Consider the following 27045-nt stretch of genomic DNA (forward strand, 5'->3'; position numbering starts at 1 on the left):
ATTTCTCTTCTTTCCTGAGCACTTTAATTTTTCTTCCTGCATCTTAATTGCTTTACTAAATTATAGACATAATATCTGATGCTTCTAACCATTTTGAGATTGATTATTAATGAAAGGGGCATAGAGAAAGGAGAACTAATCTGGAAGTTTGTCTCTAAAATGTTGTTATTGAGTTATGCCAGATATATTGTCAGATTTCTCTATTCTCTTATTTAGGTGATGATGGCCCCTTAAGGGTGATCATTAATTTTGGGCAATTAGTTTATTTCTTTTACATGCAGACCGAAACTTAAGGATTTAAATAGCAGTATCTGAATCAAAACTCAGACTTATCTTCGAAGTATTAGGGCAAAGTCACAAACCTTTCCTGGACTTCCGTGGCCTTTATATAAAATGGAGATAACGGTTCTTAAGAATACTGTGGAGAATGCCTATTAATGAGTGATACGTTCGTGCCAAATATTAAATATCATTTCTAAATAATAGGATTTGATCAAATTATCTTAGCATCTTTCTACTTGCATCAAGTAAAATTGCAATCGTTGACCAGTAAAAATTAAAGAATAGAACTCAGTCTTTCATATAACTCCATATGCTATTAGGGTCAAAGGAAAGCAATCTTTTGGGATAGAAGATTCAATGATAAAGTAAGGAGGAGGAGGAAGAAATAGGATAAATTTCCTAAATCATGCAAACTACTGTGCTCTGATAATTCAGCTGGAATTTAAACTCTGCTTTTGAAATAGATACTGTTTCTTTCATAAACAAAAATGAGAGCCAATTTTTTTCTCTCTCTGAAGGGAACATACTTCACAGCCGCATTAATTTAAAACACTAAAATAACAGGGTGGCAGCACTCAGTAAGAAACCAGTGTGGCTTTTGGCTACATTTCTGTTGCTTCTAAGTCCTTTTCAAATATTGTAATTAACTGTACTGTTTCTGCTGTTTATTCTGCTTATACTAATTTATCCATGCCATTCCTTGAGTTGCTGGTTCTACCAGTAAGAAAGAATATGAGAAGAAAACAGTTTGCGTCTTACTGTGGCAATTGCTGTGTCTCGCATGAAGCTTTCTTTATATGTAAATTGTATTTCTCTCCTCATTCCAATCCATTATTTTTTCCTGTCTCTAGATGTAAGGTTCTTAACGATGTTGGAGGTTTCATCAGATGAGGACAAACAGCTGGTGAACATTCTCTGGCTCCTCAATCCCTTTTCCATATCTTACCAAAACCCCTTTCCATGATAAATACCTGGAAATATTTAGAAGCCCAAATATTCAATTAAAATTGTATTACATTGCTCGCTTTTCTGTGTTTTTACCACATTGTGTCAAGTCATTTGAGGAGATAACCATACTATTATGTGGAAATAGTTTCCTTTTCTAGAATTAAATTTGATTCTAATGTTACCACTATAAATTTCATCCTTCTATTAACAAGGACAAAAAGAGTTTTAACAATGTCCTTGCCTTTTTTTTTCTTTCCCCTGCCGCCCACTATTATAAAAGTTGACAGATGTGAATCCCAGGGCAGCTTAAGAGGGTATATCAAAATGGGGACCATAAAATATATTTAATGTAGGAAACTTGGAACTGTTTTGAACATGTTAAATCACTACTCTTTGCAAATAGGAAGAAGAAGCCACCTATGACCAAACTCTTGAATTCCGTAGAGGAGGTGATGGCCAGCCAAGACGATCCACTCGGCCAACCCAGCAGTTCTACCAACCTCCCCGGGCTCGGACCTAATGTGAGAAGGTAAAGTTGACACTGTGAGGAGCTTTCCATGTAAAGAAAGATATTATCATGTTAAATATATAAGTCCAGTTATATATAATATATTATTATATATAATATATAAGTATTATATATATATAATATTTCATAATAACATATAGACCTACCTCATTTTATTGTGCTTCATTGGATTGCACTTCACAGATATTGCATTTTTTACAAATTGGAAGTTTCTGGCAACCCAGCATCAAGCAATTCTATCAGTGCCATTTTTCTAACAGCATTTGCTCACTTTTCTGTCTCTGTGTCACATTTTGGTAATCCTCACAATATTTCAAACTTCATTATTATTATATTTGTTATGGTGATCTGTAGTCAGTGATCTTTGATGTTACTATTGCAAAATGATTTGACTCACTGAAGGCTCAGATGATGGTTGGCACTTTTTAGCAATAAAGTATTTTTAATTAAGGCATGTACATCGTTTTTTAGACATAATGCTATTGCACACTCAGTAGTCAACAGTATAGTGTAAATATAACTTTTATATGCACTGGGAAACCAAAAACTTAGGGTGATTATTTTATTGCGATATTCACTTTATTGTGGTGGTCTGGAACTGAGCCCTCAGTATATCTGGGGTTTGCCTGTAATAGAAGATAACTAATGTTTTAAAACTACTTTCAATTATAAAGTATTTAAGATAATACCACAGTTACAAACTACTTTTTCTCCAAACCTTTCCCCGCAAATGCTATCCCTAATCCCCTTTTTTCTCTATGCCTACTCTTTTCTATTGGAGGTGATGACAATCAGTGAAATGACTATAGGTTTGAAAGCAGGAAGAAGATGAAAGAAAACAAAGGACTAAATAATTATCAACCTGGGTAATTGAGTTTATTTTTTGTTTAATTGATTTCAGTCCTTTTTAAGAAAGAGGAAGTGTTTCATATATATCTTCAGGAATTGGATGAAGACAACATGACTGCTTATTGAGATGTAATTTTGAGGCCTTATGCTGTCAATCCAGAAACTTTAATCTTAGAGTTTCAGCAAGAGAGGTGGTATCTGAAAAACATCTTCAGTAGGAAGGAAGAGAAATATAACAAAGTCAGCAAATTATAGGACCAATCTAAGACATTCTCATTTGATGAACAAAGACCTTACTTCTTAATATGTTTTTAGAAAGAAATACTTTTGCCATCTTTGGTAACATTTCTATTTTTTCCTTATGCCAGGGTTTTTGAATATTTTTTTTAATAATTAGAGTTTTCCCATTACAGCTTTTGTTATACATCACATAAGACTATTTTAGACTTTATATCTTTTTTCTTAGTCTCTTCTTAGTAGCAAGACTACTGAGAATTTTTAAGAAATTGTTCCCAATTCCTTATTTTCTTATTCCTTATTTCAGCTGTTCATTCTGATAATGCTGTTATCCACATTGTATTTGTCCCCTACTAAGTGACTCTCAAACCAGCCAAGACTGTTTAGCACTTGAAATGCAGCTAGCCTGAATTGAGATGTGCTATAAATAATAAAAAATGCATACTAGATTTCAGACTTAGTTTGAAAAAAAACTCAATAATTTTTATTATTTATATATCAAAATGATAATATTTTAATAAATTGGGTTAAATAAAAAGTTATTACAATAATTTCACCTGTTTATTTTTACTTTTTACTTTTTTTTTTTTTTTTTTTTTGCGGTACGCGGGCCTCTCACTGTTGTGGCCTCTCCCGTTGCGGAGCACAGGCTCCGGACGCGCAGGCTCAGCGGCCATGGCTCACGGGCCCAGCCGCTCCGCGGCATGTGGGATCCTCCTGGACCAGGGGACAGGAGGACCTGTGTCCCCTGCATCGGCAGGCGGACTCTCAACCACTGCGCCACCAGGGAAGCCCTATTTTTACTTTTTAATGTGGCTACTAGAAAAGTAAGAATTACATATGTCTCACATTATATTTCTGGACAGCACTGTTCCAGAGTCTTATATCTCCTGCAGCTTCCCCAAAGCTCTTTCATTGGTTAAAAATTAGTTCTGTCATCCTAAATGAAGAAATGTTTTCATATATTTTCTAACCCTTTGCTCCTTATGTAATAGTGTGCCTGGAGCAGAAACCTGATGCTATTTGACTTCTGATTTACCCAAGTAAGCCAGCCTAGTGCCCTTTCCCTCTTATCGTTGGTTTTTCTTTGCACTTAATACAAGGCTGTCAAGTAAACAAACGTAACCTTTTGTCCACAGTATCACAGAAGAGCTACTTCTTGACTTTGGGCATTTTTCTGTAGCATGCAAGAATTGACCAAAGCAGAATTAAAGTATACGTAAGGACTTCAGCAACTTTACATTGTGCACGGTTGAACATCCACTTTTAAAATAAGCTCAGTGTGCTTATAATTAAATCTTATTTAAGGTAAATGAAAACAGAATTCCCTGTTAGCTTTCCAGGGTCTTCTAAATTGTTTAAAACAGGTTTTAAAATGAGGCCAAAGGTTCTCAACCCTCTGATTGCTCTAGGACAGTGGATGCAGCACTCTAGGGCTCTTCAAGGGTGCCTTAGGGCTGTTGAAGGGAGGGCTAGAAGTAGAGAGAAGATGGTGGGACTGAGTAAGAGTGTAGCCAATGGGTAGAACTCTCAGTCCTCTGGCCTCTTCTTTAGTGTCTTTCATATGTTTTATACATTAGGGTTCCATCAAAAATTTCCTTTGAAAAAGAGTACACTGCTTAAAAGTAAATAATAAACCACAGCCCTGGGGTAATTGTAGCTTATTTGTATCAAACTGTACAGTGCAAATTGTTCCTAATCAACTAAAATGTTACAATCTTGTACAGTGCAGATTGTTCCTAATCAACTAAAATCTTACAATCTAAGTGGTTTTCTATGTTTCCTGAGCTAAATCTTCCATCTTTCCCAGATGCTTGCTTTGGATTATACTGTTGACATGGAAATCCTCACAGTAAGAAAATTAATTTTGGTGGGGGACAGTCCCATGATGGTATCACTAGAAAATCCTCACTGCAAAATTTACTCTAAAAATTAATTAGTAAGACACATGTGATCTTGGTTGAAAAAAATTATTTATTCATTTTTGTACTTAGTTCAAACATATGTTATGAAAAATTATGAAGTAATTTTGAATGGGAGGTTCAGCAATAAGAATTATACTTTTTGCTTTTGTCACACGACTGAATATATTATTTTCTTTTTTTTTAAGTTGTTATATTTATTACTTTTTTTCTTAAGATATAATTTTAAATGAAAGGTTTTTAACATAGGCCTTTTATTTTTTATTATTTTTTAATACATCTTTATTGGAGTATAATGGCTTCACCATACTGTGTTAGTTTCTGTTGTACAACAAAGTGAATCAGCCACATGCATACATGTATCCCCATATCCCCTCCCTCTTGCATCTCCCTCCCACCCTTCCTATCCCACCCACCCCTCTAGGTGGTCACAAAGTACGGAGCTGATCTCCCTGTGCTTCCCACTAGCTGTCTATTTTACATCTGTTAGTGTATTTTGTTTTTATTTCCTCATTCCTGGTTTCCATTTAACTTAAACATTTAAAAAGAAGATATACACTGTATCCAGCCATTTGACTTCCAGCAAATATAAGCATGAATTCTAATATATGCTGAAATTTTTGTAAGATTTTGTTATTTAAAATTATTCAAGATAGTGAGAAACACTTAAGACACTTTCTTTTATCACTTCTAAAAAACATAATTTCGTAGTCATAATCTTTATGTTTTGGGTACTTTGCTAGGTGATGAATGACACATAGTAGCTGCTAAGTAAGTGTTTTTTAAATCAATGTATTAAATCAAAGATTTAAAGTTGTTGATGTGTAATTTACATTCTTTGATTATCCTAAAAAGGTTTTTTACAAGCCTTCTATGCCATCGCCACCACCGCCCACCCCTACATACTCATATACTTCCCCAAAAGTGGAAAGGGAATTAGATTCTGCTTGAGCCTGGTCCTAAGGACAACATCAGTGCTTAGCAAAAGCAAGAGATAGCTGGGAGTTAGGGCTCAGTGGAGGAGGAGGTCTCTGGGGGCAATGTGGGAAATAGGCCTAGGTCTGAGAAAGAGTGCTGGCAAGTCAGATTCACCCGCTGAGGGGAGAGAGGGCCCAAAACCTCTAGCTCCTGGGCTCATCATTGTTACAGACAACTTAGAGATAAGAGCATATATGGATAGAGAAAGTATACATAGTTATATAATCAATGAAAATGACCAGAACTATGTGCATTTGGAGAGGTCTCTGACATTACTGGAGTCCTAGGAATTAGATACCAGTTATCGGTGGTGGAAGAAGAGTATGGCTTTAGACACGTTAAGAGTTTGACTTTGATGTGTTCGGTGCTATCATGAACTTCTGAATAAGAATTATATGATTAAAATTAAGCTTAAGCTTAAGAAATATTGCTGTTATGACATATATATACTACTATGTATAAAATAGATAACTAATGAGAACATACTGTATAGCACAGGGAACTCTACTCAATGCTCTCTGGTGACCTAAATGGGAAGGAAATCCAGAAAAGAGGAGATATACGTATACATATGGTTGATGCACTTTGCTGTACACTTGAAACTAACACAACATTGTAAATTAACAATACCTCAATTAAAAAAAAAAAGAAATATTGCTGTTGGATGTAGGATGGATTACAACACCAGGAGGTAAAGAATCTAAGAAGCTATTGCACTGGTCCAGTCAAAGAGTTACAGCCTCGTGTCCTGCTGTAAAAGGAGAGAAATGGCAGACCTGTGTAGAAAGACCTTGTCACACAACACACATCAGCAGGAAGCTCCCTAGTGCCATGGAGGTTAAGGCTAAGTATGCAAAGTGGTTTAATAAATGGTGACTCACTTTTAATTTCATTTCTAGTTTCTTATTTGTTTCATGAAAGAGTAGTCTTCACAATTTTGCATATTAACCAGAAACCTTGAAACCAATAGCAAAGCATAGACTACTCTATAAATACCATGACTTTGTTTATTTTCTAAGGTCCAGGTTTTAGCACCATTTGTAGCTGGTAAAAGATGGATTTTTAAAGGGCTTTTTTTTTTTTTTTTTTGACAATCTAAATCAGCATCTTTTTGCAAAATTTTTCAAATCAAGGTCAGGGAAGTGATTGCCATAAAGATAGCTATTATTACAGGATCCCGTGATGCCAGCAGGATAGGCATCGTGTGAGGATAATAGTACCCAAAGCTCTTTATTTTCTAATCAGGAGACTATTTACCTCAGAAGACTTCTGCGCTGTTTGAATGCAGCCATGGGAATGCTACCCATCCCTGCCCAACCATTCTTTCATCCATGAGACTGAAATAGGACTGGAGCAAACAAGGCTTCTCTCACCACCTCTCTCAGCCTTTTCTGTTGTCACCACCCAGAGTGTTTCTACTAGAGTGGTATCTGATAAAGGTGGGGAGCAGGCAGGGGGAGGCAACAGACTCAAGTAAATTACTTGTGAGACTAAACCAGCTCAAAGGTGTTCAAAGGGGAAATGGAGGCGGGTAGAATGGGGGTACACGTGCATTGGAAGACTGCACCTTTTTTAGGTCATCCTCTGTTAAACTCTACTCAGTTAATCCGAATTCCTGAGGTCCACATACTAGCAATAGAGGGACTAACAGTGACAGAGATGTACTTTAAGAATTTCTAGAAGAAAAAAATATTTAAAATATTTTGCTTTTTGTTTACATACTGATTTATAGAAATTATAAATCAGTATATTTATAAATCAGTATGTTTATGAATTAACAGTGTCCAATTTGCTCTACTTGTGATCTATTGATACTTATACAAACACTTCACATTTACAGGTAAGTTTCAGCAGTGTATCTTGCATATGGAAAAGTCAATTTGAGGGTCCAGTTTCACTTTCTTCCTCTCTTTTTAAATAGAGTCTTTGTGAAGAAAGGAGCTGTTGACTGAAACATCCTGGTCAAAACCTGTTGATAGACCTCCTACTTTCCCTTCAGAATAAGATGGAGCCATGGTGGATATTATTATCTGGAGAACTAAAAGACAGATTTTAGGGGAAAAAAATTCAACCCACATAAAGAATGGGGAAAAAATACAATAAATTAAGCAAATACCTTTTACAAGTGAAAGAATTTTTTCTTCTGCCATCAATAAAACCAGTGCACTATTAAATACATTGTTTTGCTGTATGTTTTATTTGCTGAATGTTATTTTTCTTGTTCATCTGGTACTAACCCCATACTAATTGCCTTCTGTAGAATGGCAATTACAGCATACTGATGCCTCCCTGTAATTACAGAATAAACTGACTTACACAGCTTGCCACATTTCTTACAAAACAACCTGAAGCCAAATAGCAGTTCTTAGTATGGTAACATTACTACATATGACAGCAAAAAATATTCAAAACTTGTATATGTTGTTTTAGCACTCTATTAATGTAATTTGATTGAAAAACAGTCATTCCCTTCCTTATAAAATGTGCAGTGGATCTTTTAAGATGAAGCCGGTTGCAAATAACAGAAAACACAGCTCAAACTGGCTTAAACACTAAAGTACTGACTGACTTCACTACCAGAAGTACAGTAGATTTCAGCTGGTTTAATTTAGTGACTCAGAGTTGTCATGAAAGATCCTGATTCTTTGCATCTCATTTCTGCTTTCTCTGGCATAAGCGTTCTACAGCAGGCTGCCCCATGTGAGCCCAGGATGGCTACAGCTTCCTGAGCTATTAAATCCAGGGATGGGGTTGGGGTCCCTTCCAGAAGTGCACTTAGAAGAGAAAAGAATCTTTCACACTCAGGCCACATTTACCTGTATTGTGCGACTTTTCAACCTATGAACCAGAAACTTCAGCAAGGGTCTGTGGGTTAGTTTAGGCCTGATCCAAGTGTCCCACCCTTACAAGTGGGGGCCATCTGCTTTCCTAGAAGCATATTCGATTTGAGGCAGAAGATATATATCTGAAAGTCAGGATACTTGCCAAAAGGAGAGGGAGAGGTGTTGGAGAATCAACCAGAATGTCCATTACAGAGAACCAGTACGTCTAAACTACAAACTCTTAATTTAATAGGACAAAAATAATACTCTTAGTCCTATGAAATAAGAAGTGAGTAGTTAAAAAGAAATAAAGAGAGCTTCCCTGGTGGCGCAGTGGTTGAGAGTCTGCCTGCCGATGCAGGGGACACGGGTTCGTGCCAGAGTCCAGGAAGATCCCACATGCCATGGAGCGGCTGGGCCCGTGAACCATGGCCACTGAGCCTGCACGTGCGGAGCCTGTGCTCCACAACGGGAGAGGCCACAACAGTGAGAGGCCTGCGTACCGAAAAAAAAAAAAAAAAAAAAAAAAGAAGGAGAAAGAAAGAGGGATGGAGGAAGGAGGGAAGGAAGGAAAGGGAAAATAGAATTCTCTGGTCAAAATAATTGACAAAATTTAGCATTTTGCTTTGAAGGAGAAGGCCTTAGGCATTTTCTCAGGGCCCATTAAAACTCTAAGTTTTGTTTCTTGATTAGCCCATGGTCGACTGTTTCTACAGTATCTTAATAAGTGAAAGAGTACAGGTGAGAAAAACATGGCTAATGGTATGGGGTTTTTTGTTTGTTTTACCATTGCTGTGCATCATAATCAGCAAGGAGTTGGGTGACCTGGGCATTGGTTTTTTAAAAAAAGATCTCCAAGTAATTCTAATGAATATCCTGGGTTGAAAACTAGAGGAAGGCCCATGGTAGTTTTGATGACTTTGACAACTGATAAGTCAATAAGGGAAGAGGCAGAAGAATGTAACTGAGGTCTGAGAGTAGCTTAAAGTACTGGTTCTCTGCACTTTCTTGTTGATAGATGGGGACAGTAGTATCTAGTACAATGTTAAGCCTAGAATAGACTAAGTGGATGGCACTAGTGTTGGCTAGTGGTTGTCATGATAACAATCCCTGAGAAGAGTTCTGTGTGGTAATGTGTGATATACATAATTTGACCTGATAATCAAGAAAAGTTTAGATTCTAAAGCAAGTGAGGCCAGCCTATCTGCCCTGCTGACTGCTGGGTGCTGCTGAGCCACTGATGGTGGGAGTGCCATTTCTGACACAGCAAGATGTACTTGGCTAAGTATACCAAAAGCTAAGCTCCACCATGACTTTCTGTTATTAAGGCTAGCTGTAGGTCTGGATATGTGGGTGGAGTGTGTAATAATAAAACAATTGTTAACTATTTGCTGAGGTTTTCCTAAATGTCAGCACAATGGTAAGCATTTTTCATTCATTATCTTTGTAATCTTCACAACTCTAGGACACTCTTCCCTCTTTTCCCCTCTTATTCTTTTTTTTTTTTTTTTTTTTTTTAGCTGAACGCAGGCCTCTCACTGTTGTGGCTTCTCCCTTTGCAGAGCACAGGCTCTGGACGCGCAGGCTCAGCAGCCGTGGCTCATGGGCCTAGCCACTCCACGGCACGTGGGATCTTCCCGGACTGGGGCAAGAACCCGTGTCCCCTGCATCAGCAGGCGGACTCTGAACCACTGCACCACCAGGGAAGTCCATCCCCTCTTATTCTTTATTTTTGTTTCATTTTGGTTTGCATTATGGTTATATTCTGTCATGTTAATTAGCCCCTTAGGTTTGTTTCACAGTTTGTTATTGCCATGAAGTGTGATGTTTATTTTTGTTGTTTCCTCCTATTTCTATAGCAGATCTATCTCTTTCACCCTCATGGCCTCTTCCTCTCTCACCCTCACTCCTTCCTCTCCTTCCTTTCCTCTTTTCCTCTTATTTCAAACCTTACTTTTTCTTTGAATTTCCATATTTATATTCTTAGCTTAAGTTCTTTTTTCTCCTTTCAAAAAAAAATGGTTTTAAATATAGGTCAAAAATTATTCAGTAGGGCTTCCCTGGTGGCGCAGTGGTTGAGAGTCTGCCTGCCAATGCAGGGGACGCGGGTTTGTGCCCCAGTCGGGGAAGATCCCACATGACGCGGAGCAGCTGGGCACGTGAGCCATGGCCGCTGAGCCTGCGAGTCCGGAGTCTGTGCTCCACAACAGGAGAGGCCACAACAGTGAGAGGCCCACGTACCACAAAAAAAAAAAAAAAAAAATTACTCAGTAAATATGTACTGAATACTACTCCCTGTGTTCTAGGCACTATGCTGTGAACAAGACCAGCATGATCTTTAATCTCACCAAGCTCCAGATGTACCTCCTCTTAGCAATTTGTTTTCGTATTTACACATTATCCTTTTCACATTCCTTTTATTTATTTATTATAAACTTCATTTCTTAAATGTATTTCATTGACTTTTATTTTTGCTAAACTACTAAAAATTATCAATTTTTAGTTTTAATATTTTACCTTCTGCTTTGCTTTTCAAAATGGTTTTAATTTTAAAATATTTTTCACCTCTGGGCCATGGGCATTTGTTTTCTGAAGAAAGTCCTCAAGATAGGGGGAAGCACCTGAGGTTGTCTCCAAACTTTTGCCACTTCTCCAAAGTAGACGTGACCTAAAGGATGGTTAGCACTGGTAACCATTTTTTCCCACCCTGTACCACTTCCACTTATTAAGATACTGTAGAAACAACTGTGGCCTAATAAATGAAGAAAACTAAGAGTTAACAGGCTCCAAGAGAACTCCTAAGACACACCCCTTCAAAGCAAAGTACTAAATTTTGTCAATTAATTTGTCCAAAGGATTCCCCCTCCACACTTCCTCGCTACCTCCATCTTTCTCTTTTTCTTCTCTTTCATTCTTTCTTTTTTCTTTCTCTCTCTCCTCTTTCTTTCTCTCTCCTATGTTTGTTTCTTTTCTCTCTTTCCTTTCTTTCTTTCTTTCTTTCTTTCCTCCCTTCCCCTGTTTGTCACATTAAATAAATAGTTCATAGTTGGCTGGACCTTCCAGGCTCAGGCCATGATGACAGCAATACCATCACACACACACACTTCCAGCCTCATGTGATTCTCTCCTATTTTTATATAGTTACGTCTCTCACGGGCCTTTCTTTGTGACTCTTAACTAACTCATCATGGCTAACCCACTACCTGCAAGGAGTAAACATGGAAGGAACAAAGAAGGAAAATATAACTGATAGTGGTAAGAGTGGTGCTTCCACTCTGACTGGGCCAGAGTGGCTGTCAGACTTGCCAGCCCTGACTCTTGACTGGAACATACAGGAAAACAAGACCTTGGCCCATGTGTGAGCAAGCTAGGGTGTCAGTGCATGGCTTAGAGAACATTTAGTAGGCCCTGTCTGTAGTCCCATTTCAGGTACATAGATATTTTATGCTGTTTTTCAAAAGTAAAAAATGTGTGAGAATGTTTATCACTCTTTTCTATCTCGCATTCCATCCTTCCAAAGCAACTGAAAAGATGGTATTACCATTTTCTAAGATGAGAAGTACTGCAAGAAACCAGGTTTTGTGTTAGCGGGGCAGAAATCTTACTATTATCCAAGCTTTATAACCTAGATAACTAAATGGGTAGTTTAATATGTGGAAGTCATATTTATGTTTTTTCAAAATATCAAAAAAAAATTTTAATAAATTTATTTATTTTTGGCTGCATTGTGTCTTTGTTACTGCACACGGGCTTCTCATTGTCGTGCCTTCTCTTGTTACAGAGCACAAGCTCTAGGCGCACGGGCTTCAGTAGTTGTGGCTTTCTGGCTTCAGTAGTTGTGGCTCACAAGCTCTAGAGCACAGGCTCAGTAGTTGTTGCTCCATGGCATGTGGGACCTTCCTGTACCAGGGATCAAACCCGTGTCCCCTGCATTGGCAGGTGGATTCTCAACCACTGCACCACCAGGGAAGCCTATCAAAAAAAATTTTTTTTTAATTCTTGAGGTGAAATGCTGTAGAAAAAGATATTCAGTAAGACAACATAATATGTTTGCATAAAGGAAAAGACAAGGCCACAGACATCAGAAATGATTTTATAGAAATAACGAAGAGAACAGGGCTAGAGTTAAAACTGTTTTAACTACAGAAGGAAAATCTTGAATTTGGTGGATAGTTTACATACAATGGTAAGGAGAAAGTACAATCAAGAGGAGTAGGCATTCAGCCTGAGGAATAGATTCCACATACGGCTGGGATAGGTCTTCCTCTCTGGGGTTCAGACATACTCATAACCCTGTGTAGTTCAACGCCAGTGAATGCCTGGCAGACAACAGGTGGGTGGCAGCACAGGGCTAGCTCCAAGAGAGATCATGGACAGGCAGGAGGACACACGGCACCCACAGGGTCCAACACTAGGAGAAATGTGGGCCTTAGGGTGCAGGCCTGGGTCACCCACAAGAGCTCAATCCTCTAGGTTCCCCTTTTGCCAGGTTTGACAACCAATGTGGGGTGAGGGCCTGGCACATTACAGTAAGTCCCCTACATAGGAACCTCCAAGTTGCAAACTTTCAAAGATGTGAACGTGCATTTGCATGTCCAATCACATAAGTCAGTTCACCTGTCTGGTGTACATTGTCATGTGCATGCCTCCTCTACAAGTGGTTGTGCTTTTGTGTGCTTCACTGTACAGCACTGTATACAGTAGTACAGTATCTTTGTTTCAAGCCCAGCATGTCCGGAAGCAAGCGTAAAAGCAGCGGTATATAGCCAATTGGGTTAGTTGGGTACCTAGGCTAACTTTGTTGGACTTACGAACAAATTGGACTTATGAACACACTCTCAGAATGGAACTCGTTTGTATGTAGGGGACTTACTGTACTTAAAATAAGGTCACCGATACAGAGTTCAAGGTAATTATCATAAAGATGCTCAAAGAACAAGGGATAAGATTGGATATACACAGTGAAAAGTATAAAGAAGAACCAAAACAGAGCTGAAGATACAATAACAAATGAAAAATACACCACAAGAAATTAACAGTAGATTAGATGGTACAGAGGAATGGTTCAGTGAACTGGGAGACAGAGTAGTGGCAATCACCCAAGCTGAATAGAAAAAAGAATTTTTAAAAATAAGGGAGGTTTAAGAGGCTTCCAGGACAATATCAAGTGTACTAACATTCACATTATAGGGGATGGAAAGATATAACCTGCTCATGGAATGGAGGTATTAATATTATTAAAATGACCATACTATCCAAGGCAATCTACATATTCAATGCAATCCCTATCAAAATACCAATGACATTCCTCACAGAACTAGAACAAATAATTCTAAAATTTGTATAAAAATACAAAAGACCCCGATAGTCAAAACAATATTAAGAAACAAGAACAAAACTAGAGGTATCACACTTCCTGATTTCAAACTGTACTGCAAAGCTACTCCAAAACAGTATCATACTGGCACATAATAGGCACATAGATCAATGGAACAGAATAGATAGCCCAGAAATTAAGCCACATTTATCTGTGACAAAAGAGGCAAGAATATACATTGGGTAAAAGACAGCCTCCTCAATAAATGGTGTTGGGAAAACTAGACAGCAACATGCAGAAGAATCAAACTGGACTACTTTCTCACACCATATAAAAATACAAACTCAAAATGGATTAAAGACTTAAATGTAAGACCTAAAACCATAAAACTTCTAGAAGAAAACAAGCAGTACGTTCTTTGAAATATATATATATATATATATATATATATATATATATATATATATATATATATATATAGCAATATAACAATATTTTTTGGATATGTCAGGCAAGGGAAAAAAAGCAAAAATAAACAAATGGGGCTACATCAAACTGAAGAGCTTTTTCACAGTGAAGGACACTATCAACATAATGAAAAGGCCACCTACTGAATGAGAGAAGATATTTGCAAATGATATATATAGATAAGGGGTTAACATCCAAAAATATACAAAAAATCATATAACTCAACATCAAGAAAACAAACAACCCAATTAAAAAATGGATAGAGGAATTGACATTTTTTCAAAGAAGGTATACAAATGGACAACAGGCACATGAAGAGATGCTCAGCATCACGAAGCAACAGGAAATGCAAATCAAAATTACCTTACACCTGTCAGCATGACTATTATCAAAAAGACAATAAGAAATATTGGCAAGGAGGTGGAGGAAGGGGAACCCTCGTGGGAAAGTAAGTTGGTGCAGTTAATATGGAAAACAATATGGAGCTTCCTCAAAAAATTAAAAATAGAACTACCATATGATCCAGCAATCCCACTCTCCGAGGTGTTTATCCAAAGAATACACAAACACTAATTCAAAAAGATATATGCACTCCTGTGATCACTGCAGCATTATTTATAATAGCCAAGGTATGGAAACAACCCAAGTGTTCATCAGTAGATGAATGGATAAAAAAGTTGTGGTTTATAGATACAATGGAATATTACTCAGCCATAAAAAAGAATGGAGGGCTTCCCTGGTGGCACAGTGGTTGAGAGTCTGCCTGCCGATGCAGGGGACACAGGTTCATGCCCCGGTCCGGGAAGATCCCACATGCCATGGAGCGGCTGGACCCGTGAGCCATGGCCGCTGAGCCTGCACGTCCAGAGCCTGTGCTCTGCAACGGGAGAGGCCACAACAGTGAAAGGCCTGTGTACCACAAAAAAAAAAAAAAAAAAAAAAAGAATCTTGCCATTTGCTTGGACATGGATGGACCTAGAGGATATTATGCTAAGTGAAATAAGTGAGACAGGGAAAGACAAAGACCATATGATTTCACTTATATGTGGAATCTAAAAAACACAACAAATGGATAAACATAACAAAAGAGAAACAGACTTATAGATACAGAGAACAAACAGGTGTTTGCCAGAGCAGATGGGAGTGGAGGGAGGAAAGAAATAGGTGAGAGAGATTAAGAGGTACAGACTTCCAGTTACAAAATAAATGAGTCATGGGTGTGAAATGTACAGTGTGGGGAATATAGTCAATAATTATGTAATATCTTTGTATGGTGACAAATGGTAACTAGACTTATTATGGTGATCATTTTGAAATGTACAGAAATATCAAATTACTATGTTGTGTTCCATGAACTAACATGGTATTGTAGGTCAATTATACTTCAAAAACAAACAAATTCATAAGAAAGGATTTGTCATTACCAGAGAGGGAGGAAGGGGGTTGGGGGGAGTTGGATGAGGTGATCAAAAAGTATAAACTCCCAGTTATAAGATAAATATGTACTAGGGATGTAATGTACAATATGATAAATATAATTAACCCTGCTGTAGGTTATATATGAAAGTTGTTAGAAGAGTAAATCCTAAAAGATCTTGTCAGAAAGAAAAAATATTTCTATTTCTTTAATTTTATATCTATATGAGATGATTGATGTTCACCAAACTTACTGTGGTAATCATTTCATGATGCATGTAAGTCAAATCATTATGCTATACACCTGAAACTTACACAATGCTTTTCAATTATATCTCAATAAAGCTGGAATAAAAAAAGAACGTAGGGTTATAATCAACTGCTTCAGTAAGAGAGGCCTCTGAAAGGGTCTCTTGCATTCTCAAAGCAAAGCTTGCTAATTTGTTTTAAGTGTTTCCTAATCTGAAAAATGACAAGAATGAGAAAGAGACATATTTGGGGAACATTTTTTTTTCTTCTCATTCAATTTCTCTCCTTTTAGAGCACAGGTATGAAACATACTAGTAGCACAGTGACTGCTTTGAAGGATTTGGGATCCTTCTGGGCTAGAGAAATACCAGGAAAAACTGGGTTGCTACTTAGATAATATGGAGCTTAAAGAGGTGCTATTTGTTTTGTTGTTTATTTGCTTATATTAGAGATTCTGCCCACAAGAGGGTGGGGTGAAACAGCGGTCAAAGGGAAAATGGAAAGTTAAAAATAAGGATACAAATAAAGGAAAGAACTCTTAGGGAAATACTTGAAAATGAAGACAGGCTCTTTCAGCCCCCATTTTCCAAGAGGGCAGGTTGTCTGCATAATGGAGAACTCCCACCCCCACCCAGAACATAGAAATCCTGGTATTAAAACTTCTTATGTTATGAGATTTTTTCTGAGTCATCTGAGGGTGTTCTCTGGGCAGTAGCATGGATTCTTCTGGCACATGGTGAGGTATTTTTTCCTTGCTAATTTTTCCATCTGCCTTCTTTCCAGATAATAGAAAGTCAATTTTATAACAATGGTTAGACTGACCATGTAGGTTAAAAATATCAAGACATTGCTTGCTGGTATTGTCAGGTCCACATTATATAATCCAGAGTCATAGACATTATAATTTGAGAGAATTATGATGGCATCATATTTAGTTTCACATTGGGATGATCTTAACTGAAGTCATATAATGACTCAATTCAGAGATTGCTGGACTCAACCTCAATGAAACTTTTATAAAAGGCTTTCAGAGACTAGCTGCCCATCTTGCAGGGTCTAGATAGTTTTTTAAAAAATAATAAATTTAGAACAGCAATAGTAAGGAAATGTAGCCTCATGAAAGGGCAGACAGAACTTTTTTTTTGATACCTATTTTTATGTCATCTGGTTTAAGAGATACAGAAATACCCATAATTTTCACAGGCTGTTAAATGCTTTGAGGTTTATAGGCAAAGAACAAAGTTAGAGGAATGTGGTGACATATTCCAACTTCAGGTGTCATATTCTTGCCCTTTCATCACAAAAGAAAGGCAATTTTGTTAAAGTTCGAGTTCACAGGATTTCTGCTTGTGTCAGGATAGAGCAACAGAGGATGGCTTTACCTTCCTGCCTGAAACACATAAAGAACTGGACTAAATACATGAGACATTGGAACTCAAGACATTGGACATGGGCAGCAAGGTACAGTGACTCTTGAGAGATGAGAAGCAACTGGTTGAGCCTTACAATTGCTTCAGCTTACTGCCTGGAGGAAATTTTAAGGCCATGGTGAAGGGAGGGGGAACCCAGGTGATACCTGTCAGTCTCTATGAGTTGAAAGATAGAGGGGAGAGCTTAGGGAAGACAGGGTTGGTAGATTTTGCAGGGCAGAATACCAGAGAAATGTTGTTTGACCTAAATCTAATATGTAAAACTATAAAAGATCTGGGAGAAAACAGGAAATCTTCATGACCTTGTGTTTAGACAGAGTTGTTATGTATAACATCAAAAATATGATCCATAAAAGAACAAACTGATAATCGTACTTAATCAAATTAAGAACCTATGTTTCTCAAGGACACTGTTAAGAAAACTTAAAAGAAAACAAGCCAAAGATTTGGAAAAAATATTTGCAAATTACATATCTGATAAAGGACTTGTATACATAATATATAAAGAGTTCTCAAAACACAATAAGAAATCAATCTTATTGGAAAATGGGCAAAAGATTTGAACAGTTGACCAAAAAAAAGATACACAGAGGGCAAATAAGACATGAAAAGATGCTCAAAATCATTAGCCATTAAGGAAATGCAAATTAAAACCATAATGAGGTAACCGCTACACACCTACTAATATGATCAAAATTGAAAAGACCCTCCATACCAAGCGTTGGCAAAGATGTGGAGGAATGGAACTCCCATACACTGCTGGTGAGAATGTAAATGATACAAACTGCTTGGAAAACAGTTTGACAGATTCTTAAAAAGTTAAACATATATATATATATATATATATATATATATATATACCCATTGTATGACCCTGTCATTCCACTCCTAGTTATTTACCCAAGACAAATGAAAGCAGATATTCATACTTAGACTTGTATATAATGTTCATAGTATCCTTACTTGTAATAACCCCAAACTGGAAACAACCCAAATGTCCTTTAACGTGTGAATGTGTAAACAAGTTGTAGTATATCCATAAATAAAATACCACTCAACAATAAAAAGGAATGAGCTGATCAATAGTTCATGCAACAACAGAAATGAATCTCAAAATAATTATGCTGAGTGAAAGAGGCTAGATGCTCTTCCTTAGAGGGAGGGGAAAGGGAGGGACAAAGAGGGGGGAGAAGAATTTCTATATGCCAATCATACCTCAATAAAACATCTTAAAAAAATTGTAAACTCAATGTGGATGTTTTCTTGCTCTTCCCCTAACTCACTGAAATAAAACTGGACACTACTGCTGCATTCAATGAAAAAGTCACATCATAACTTTTTACTCTTCACTGAGTTGTGGTGACAGTATTCTGACAGATATAATTGGCTTTGTTAGAAAATATTTAACCTCAAAAATATTAATTCTTTATGATCATCTTAGAGATATGGAATCTTTAAAATTGCCACTGTCATTTGTAAAGCTCTTAATTCTCAGAGGCCAGATAGGTCATTATAATTATTGTTATTTTTGTTGTGTTAGTACTACTTAGACTTTTAAATTAAGTCTTCTTGGGGCCTGGGTTTTATATATATGTGTGTGTACCTAAATTTTCTATTTTCAGACTTTTATCTTTCAGAAGCCTCAGGCATTTCTTTAAAAGGACTAGGGTTTTTAATAGAAAACATTTGCTTGTCTGAGCTCTTTTGTTTTTTTCCTTTTATTTATTATACAATTTTCAAGTACTGACAGAAGTATCTCTAGTACCTGTGGCCTAATTTGCTACTTAATAGGTACCTGTTTTAATTTCATAAATCCTTTAGGTCTTTAGGGAAAATAAACCCATAAGTGGTTAACTCTGGCATTTTTACAGTACATTGAATTCTTCTAAACTTTACATGGCATTTTTTCAAAATGAAGTAAGTTTTCCCCCTCCTATCTTACATTGCATCTGTATGACATACACATGCTAAAATAAATACAGTGCGTTTCCCTGGTGGTGCAGTAGCTAAGAATCCACCTGCCAATGCAGTGGACACAGGTTCGAGCCCTGATCCGGGAAGATCCCACATGCCACAGAGCAACTAAGTGCATGCACCACAACTACTGAGCCCATGCCACAACTACTGAAGCCCACACCCCTAGAGCCTGTGCTCCACAAGAGAAGACCGCAATGAGAATCCCACACACCCCAAGGAAGAGTAGCCCCCACTCACTGCAACTAGAGAAAGCCCCTGTGCAGCAACGAAGACCCAACACAGCCAAAACTAAATTAATTAATTAATTAATTAATTAATTTTAAAAATAAAATAAAATAAATACACTTACGTGGTAGCATTTACACACTATCATAACTCTTCTGTTCTTGGTACTCAGGTTATGTGCACTGAATAAATAACTCGTACATTTTGTCTTAACCTGTTGCTTTCAATGTATAACATGCTAAAACTCATAAACTCAGATGCATGTGATAATCCCAAGGTTGAAGATTTTTATAACCATTTTATAGGAAACACTTTATTTTGAGATGGAACATGGTAATTTTTCCATGTCTTCATGGTATTTGCAAAATGATACCCTTTATGTACAAATGTTTCCAACTAAATTCTTCATATCCCTTAAAAACGTTTTGGGGACACATTTCTTTGTCCTCCTGAATAACAAGGCCTGGGGAATTCAGGCCATTTACTATTTTCTTGTGCATGAAAATGGGTAGAAACAGATTCTGGGTAGGCTGGATTACAGTTTAGTCTCCTAAAATAATTTCCTCTGTGAATAATTCAATCAACTTAATATAAGAAAATTGTGCCATATGTTGTAAATAAGCTGCTTATATGAAACCAGCTTTTTCCAACAAGAATTGTTCCTTCCAGGTACCATTTATATCACTTCTTGGAACTTAATTCTTGGACTCCTCACAGTGAATAGTCCCTACTTAAGTGTCATGGTCATGTCCAATTGCTCAGTTAGTATTTCCTGGGTTCAAATGTTTCTACTTCAACCCCTGAATCTGATTCTTTACTTAGATTTTAGACACCAGTAAAAGGAAGCTACTTATACTATCAGAGTAACACTAAAACTGCACCAGTGGAATTACTTACTAATTCACATTTGTAAGAAAGTGGACACCTTTTGGATTGTTTATCCAGCCCTCTTCTCTTGGCACTGCTTTTCCCCCTATCTTTCATACTTTCAGAAAGAACCACTATGTTTGCATATTATTTACAGCAGGAAGAAAGTAGAATCATGAAGTAGCTGGGATCAAAGTCTCTACCGCTTCTTGACCTTGTGAATTTAAGTAGCTTAACCTTTCTAAGTCTTTGTTTCCCCATTTGGAAAATAGTAGTACTTACATTGTAGGATTATTGTGAGACAGAGAGAAGCAGCTGCTGACAACCAGGTGCTGGCCTGGAACTCAACTCAACTCTCTTTTTGCCCATAAACAATTTCACAGAATATCAACAGCAGACAAAGTCACTTAAATCCACTTGGAAAATGAAGAAGCAAGAAAAAACAAAAACACTCTATAATCATGTCTGAATACCAAAAGAAACCAAAAAACAAAACACCAGAGAAATAATTTAAAGAGCCAAAACCAAAATAAGAATTTGTCCAAACCACAAAAATGACTGAACTTCTCCCTTTTCTGGCTAATTTGAAAGACTGCTGCTCCTTTACCAAGTAGAGTTTCAGCTCTGCTTCATTCATCCCACCACTGAGATAACAAGTATGAAGATATCCAGTCAGAGAATTTTTCCTGCTTCTTGACAACATCCAACGCTGAGCAAAGCCTACTTTTCTTGTACCATTCCAAAAGTCCCATAATACAAGGCCAAATCCTACTGTGTTTTACCACATTTTCTGGTTTCTGTATTTGATGTTCTGACCTCTGGGACATTGCTTTTATATGAAAACTAACCAATCCAAAGTCCACTTACCCTCGTGAGACACTAATCCCCTGCCCTAATCTTCCCAGGGCTAGGCATCAGACAAATAGGGGCATCCTCTACACCCCAGAGTCCACTGAAATTATTTAAACTATTGTAAACCTGGTCAGCCCATCCGTTCCTGGGAAAACCACAATAAATGAAAGCTCTTCTCAGATTCCCTCACTCTCTCTCTGCCTGCCACCAACCTTTGTGTTCTCTCCTGTGGCATGTCCTCCTATTCTTGGAAACTGTGCATAATAGACTATCTTTTCAATGGCACTTGTCTTCTAATCTGCTGTCCACACCAAATTTGAGTAAAACCAAAATTCCAGGTACATTTTTAAATACCTATAACAAGTCCTTTCTAGCATCTTCTTACTAAGACATCACACAGTTCTCCATGGCATATGGTCTCTTTCATTGCAATGAGCCAATAAACCAAGTTTGTTCAACAACAGGTATATTTCTGGAAGTCTTTGGCTGGTCCTTGGTTGATCATCAATGCTTTCCAAAGAAAGATCTCAATCAAAAGGGGGAAATGTGAAAGGAAAATCAGATTGGAATTGGAAGTGAGAGGAAGTGAGAATTATGCACATCTCAACCCAGATGGAATCTGAACTTTTGACCACTTATAAGGCATCCAGAACATCTACCCAAAGTTCCAGAAACTGAAGATACTTATTGGATCCTTACCCTAAATAACTTGTGACATCCTATCCTTTACAGGCAAATCTTCCTTTTTGCATCACAGCTAATCATATTTCTTGCAAGGCAACTTTAACAACCTTGTGGATTTGCCTTTATGAGCCCCTGACTCATTCTCTTCCTTGGAACATTCTCAGTTTTACCCAAATCAGTGTCTCCTGAATTGTAATTCCTAAGACCCCAGATAAAGCTCTTTGTCCTTTGCAGCCTGGATGCTGATTACTGTTTGACATTACGTGACATCAGAAGTGGGATCCTAAGTGACTTACCTTTACCTCTGGTGCTGCCATGGTTACTGATTATTGTTTGACACCGTTGCTAATTTTCTCAGTGTTTTATTAGGACCCTTCAAGAACTTGTTATATTTACCACAAATATAGAGATGCTGCTGCTAGAGGTGCCATGGGGTGGTTGTTATGCTTCCTTCTTTTGATCTTTTTTACTTGTGAGCTGGATTGCCCTCTATGGCACTAAGTTTGTTTAAGGTCTCAAGCCTTCCAATCTTTCAGGCTATGCTTTACAACATGTTTGTCCACATACTCCCTGAACACGAAAATAGAACAAAACCAAAAAACTATATACCTTCTAGCATACAGTTAAAGAGAAAAACTGCAGGACTCAAATGGCATCACTTACGCTAAAGCCAAAGCTAGATTTAATACCTAACCTAACTGCAGTTTCAACTGTCACCAGAAGTACAAGCTTAATCACTAGTCTAAAATTTACTGATCAGCACCACTGAGGTAGTAGGTCTTGTGGGCCCTCTTCATCCCCCAGAGGAAGAAGAGGCAACCTGCTTGATAAAACCCTTGCCATCCTCTTCCCCACAAAAGCAGAGGTCGTGGCCTAAAAATAATCCTTTCTTTTCTTTTGCTAATAGCTCCCTTATCCTACCCTTCTTTCTATAAAAACCTTCCATTTTATACAATCCCTCAGAAGTCTCTTCCAGTTGCTAGAATGGATGCTGTCTGATTTATGAATTGCCTAATAAAGTCAATTAGATCTTCAGATTTACTTGGTTGAATCTTTTTTTTTTTTTTTTTTTTTTTTGCAGTACGCAGGCCTCTCACTGTTGTGGCCTCTCCCGTTGCGGAGCACAGGCTCCGGACGCGCTCAGGCTCAGCGGCCATGGCTCACGGGCCCAGCTGCTCCGCGGCATGTGGAATCTTCCCAGATCGGGGCACCAACCTGTGTTCCCGGCATCGGCAGGCGGACTCTCAACCACTGCACCACCAGGGAAGCCCTGAATTTTGTTTTTAACAATATTGTTAAGTCGACATAAAAATTTTTTATATGTACTTTTAATATCTTTATATATTTGTAACAGGGAAGAGCCAATTTTGACCCCATGTTGGATCTGTTTCTTTTACTTTAACCTCTGCTTCTCATTGCTTTTGTTATTATAATCACACATAATGGCCTGCCTCAGGGAACCCTACCCCTCTGCCTGAATGTTAAACTAAAGTGCCTTTGTTCAGCTCACAGGGAGACAATCTGACCCTGCCCACCTGGGAATGGCTGCAGAAAAGAAGAAATTAACATATCCCCTCCCTGTGGCTGGCCATTCCAGGAGATGTTTGCAAGACTTATGGTCTTTTTACTTTACTTCCCCACTTCCTCCCCCTCTCTGTTCTATAAAATAAACTGGCATCCAAACCCCAATAAGATGGTTTTTTTGAGACTTCAGTCTGCCATCTTGGTCAGTCGGCTCCCCGAATAAAGTCGTATTCCTTGCCTCAACACCTCGTCTCCCAATTTATTGGCTGTTGTGCAGTGAACAGAGCAAGCTTGACTCAGAAACATATATTCTTCAAAGCCTTGGAGCTACACATTAAACTCATTCAGTTTTTCGACAGTGTTGTCCATTTTCCATCAGTTAGCCAAAGCCAGTCCTCAGGTCAGACCAGTCAGCCAAATAAAAGCATAAGATTTGGGGGATCTGAAAGCACCTAACTTTATTTTCTTCCCCAGCTCAAACACACATGGCAATACCTTTCTTTTAAGACATTCACCTCAATTCTGAATTCTAAGATAGATGGAGCCTGGCTGTGAGTTTGTTGTCAGGATGAAAGAAGATAACTTGAGTACTTCATGGCCTAGTTCTCTTTCTTAGCTGCTCCAGGATCCCCCTGCAAGCCGCAAAACTACCTCCAGCCATAAAAATATGAGAAGTTTTTTTCTCCACTAGATACGGCTGATAAGCTAACATAGACAGTCACCCCATTTACCACGTAAGTCAAGGATGAACTATGTGTGACAAATGGTACTGTCAAGTACCCTTACTTGAGGACTAGTTATTGTTTGTCTGAGAACATGTATGTAATGGGTTCTATGCTTGGTTATACAAGGGGGTCAGATTTTTTTTCTGTCACTGCAATCTCTCAGCAGACTGCCTGTGGTGTGTATCACATTCTGATTTAACTTTTATTCATTAATGTACCTGTTTTCTGTCTCCACTACCTTTGTGGAGAGGTTTTCTGGGTTGAAAGATTTTTTTTTAATGCTATTTCCCCAGCAGGTGCAAATAGTTCTTTACACAGGTTCCCCAGGGTAAGTAGTGAGCCTGACCCCCCTGGGAACCCACAGCACTGGGGAAGCTCTGTTCCACTGCCTGAAGGCCCATGGGGTCAGCCTGTGAGGGCTCCCCTTGGGCCACAGGGTCACATTGTTACCAAGTCGAAGCTTGCTCTGCTCACTGCACGACAGGCCAATAAATTGGGAGACGACGTGTTGAGGCAAGGAATAGCGACTTTATTTGGAAAGCTGGGCATCCAAGAAGATGGGGCTTGGGTCCCCAAAAAAACATCTTATCGGGGTCTGGATGCCAGTTTCTTTTATAGAACAGAGAGGGAGAGGAGGCGAGGAAGTAAAGTAAAAATGCCATTAGTTTTGCCTGGCTTGGCCAGCCTCGGGGAAGGGAATGTGTTAATTTCTTATTTTCTGTAACCATTCACAAGTGGGCAGGGTCAGATTGTCTCCCTGTGAGCTAAACAAAGGCACTTTAGTTTAACATTCAGGCAGAAGGGCAGGGTTCCCTGAGGCAGGCCATTATGTGTGATTATAATAACAAAGGCAACGAGAAGCAGAGGTTAAAGTAAAAGAAACAGATCCAACATGGAGTCCGATTTTGCTCTTCCCTGTTACAACGTCCTCTGACTTGCTTGTGGTAATCCAGGCACCAGGGCACCAGTTAGTGAATGCAGGGCCAGCACTGACATGACACACACTGCTTTTCCTGACAACTGCCTCTCAGAGTTGGCTCTGACAGCATATCTCAGCCTCCAGATTCCCTGGCTCAGTGGGCGGCTTCCTCATCACCATGGGAACTGCTTTGTGGGAACTCTGTGATTTGGGCTGTGAAGGAAAGCTTCTTGAAGAATACTGCTGGGGCGACCATCTTTTGGGAAGGACAAGTCTTTTCTCTGTGATTTTTCTCTCTATTTTTTCCCCTCTTCAGAACTTGCCTTTGCCTTGTTTCGCTGACATGTTTTAAAATATTCTCTCAGTGGACATTAAAAGCTAGAAAAGGCCTCACCATGTTTAAACTTCCCTTTCCTCCTATGCACTTCCCTCCCCTGCTTGATCCTCACCCTGGGACTCTGCTTGCATCTTGGGCTCAGCGCTTCCCTGGGAAGCAGGATGGAGCTGGATACTGGCAGGTCAGGGACATCCACACAGTCTGATTTGAGGAGTACTGAGCCCGCCCACCTCCAAAGCTCTAAATTCAGTATTCTGGAAGAGTAGCACTTTAAGCAACTTGCCTTTCAGCACAAAGAGGATCTCCAGATGAATTTGCACTTTAGAGGCTATATGAGAAGGGGGGAAAGCTGGGTTCAGATCTAGGCTAGCTATTTGCCAATGGGGATGAATTATTTTATTTTTTAAACCTCATTTTCTCATCTCTAAAATGGAGAAAATTACCCATCTTGCTTCTTGTAAGCCCTAAATTGGTGCTTTTAGAGTAACTAAGATGTTGCAGAGGCTCAGACCAGACAACATGCATTGGCTCCTCTTCAGGTGAAGAGCAGGCCCCTGAGGGTGCTGAATGAGAAACAGGGCTGGGGAGCTGGGGAAGAGCTAAGTCACCACTGAGGGAACACCTGGGTCAGCATGAAGGGAAAACCTGACTCAGATGGGGAAGAGATATTGTGGGAGGAAAATCAAAGTGGTGTTGATATTGCTAAGTGAGCTCTCTAAATGGAGCTGGAAGGCCATTGAGGAAGTGTGACTTATTATTGTCCTAATGAAGGTATCCAGAACATCTGCCAGAAACTCAAGATACTTAATAGAACCTTACCCTAAAACAACTGGTGACATCCTATCTACTTGTTGGACCCCCAACCCTAAAATAACTTGTGATTCCTTAAGCACAAATATTTTCTGATTCATGTCAGAGTCTATCACAGTTCTCACCAGGCAACTTTTAACAACCTGTGGACAAAGAATGTTGTCTGCCATTTCAGTAAACAAAGCATATTGCTGCCATAAATCTATTGACCACTGTAGCCACCACCAAAAATGCACCCAAATGGGATTCAGGGTGGAGAAAAACAGGATACTGGCCCTAGATAGTTAAGATACCTATCAAAGGAATAATTTCAGTGAGCCCAGACTCTTGCATCTTTCATATATAGAAAGGCACTAAAATCATTAACTTGAGATGTTTGATTTTTTGTGATTAGCAATAATCTTTTGATGTTTGACTACGTTTTTTTGTTTTGCTTTGTTCTTCAGCAAAAACTCCTGTATATCCTGGCTCTCCCTTACCTCTTTTGAAAAGTTTCTCAGAGCTACCTGAGAGGTTGTTTCCAAGATATAACCCTCAGTAATGCCTTGAATAAAACATAATTCTCCACTTTTAAGTTGTGCATTTTTTTGTTTTTGTTTTTTTCAGTTGATAGTTTTGGCGACCAGTGAAGGGATTCAGAGCAGACTTCTCTCCTTTGCCTGAACTCTATGAGGATCT

General features: G+C 38.4%; 1 protein-coding gene across 3 annotated transcripts in view; it reads left to right on the forward strand.

The window, feature by feature from the left end:
- TDRD3 (tudor domain containing 3) overlaps nucleotides 1–7919 on the forward strand; it is a 207473-nt gene extending 199554 nt beyond the window's left edge. For all 3 annotated transcript variants that reach the window (XM_082602562.1, XM_082602560.1, XM_082602561.1), the window contains 2 exons: nucleotides 1634–1759; nucleotides 7667–7919. In XM_082602562.1, coding sequence (XP_082458688.1) covers nucleotides 1634–1759; nucleotides 7667–7697 — 157 coding nt within the window. In that variant the 3' untranslated portion in view covers nucleotides 7698–7919. The remainder of the gene's footprint in view (nucleotides 1–1633; nucleotides 1760–7666) is intronic.
- The last annotated feature ends 19126 nt before the right edge of the window (nucleotides 7920–27045 follow it).

This window comes from Mesoplodon mirus, assembly GCF_964341445.2.
Source record: "Mesoplodon mirus genome assembly, chromosome: 17".
NCBI classification, from domain to species: Eukaryota; Metazoa; Chordata; class Mammalia; order Artiodactyla; family Ziphiidae; genus Mesoplodon; species Mesoplodon mirus.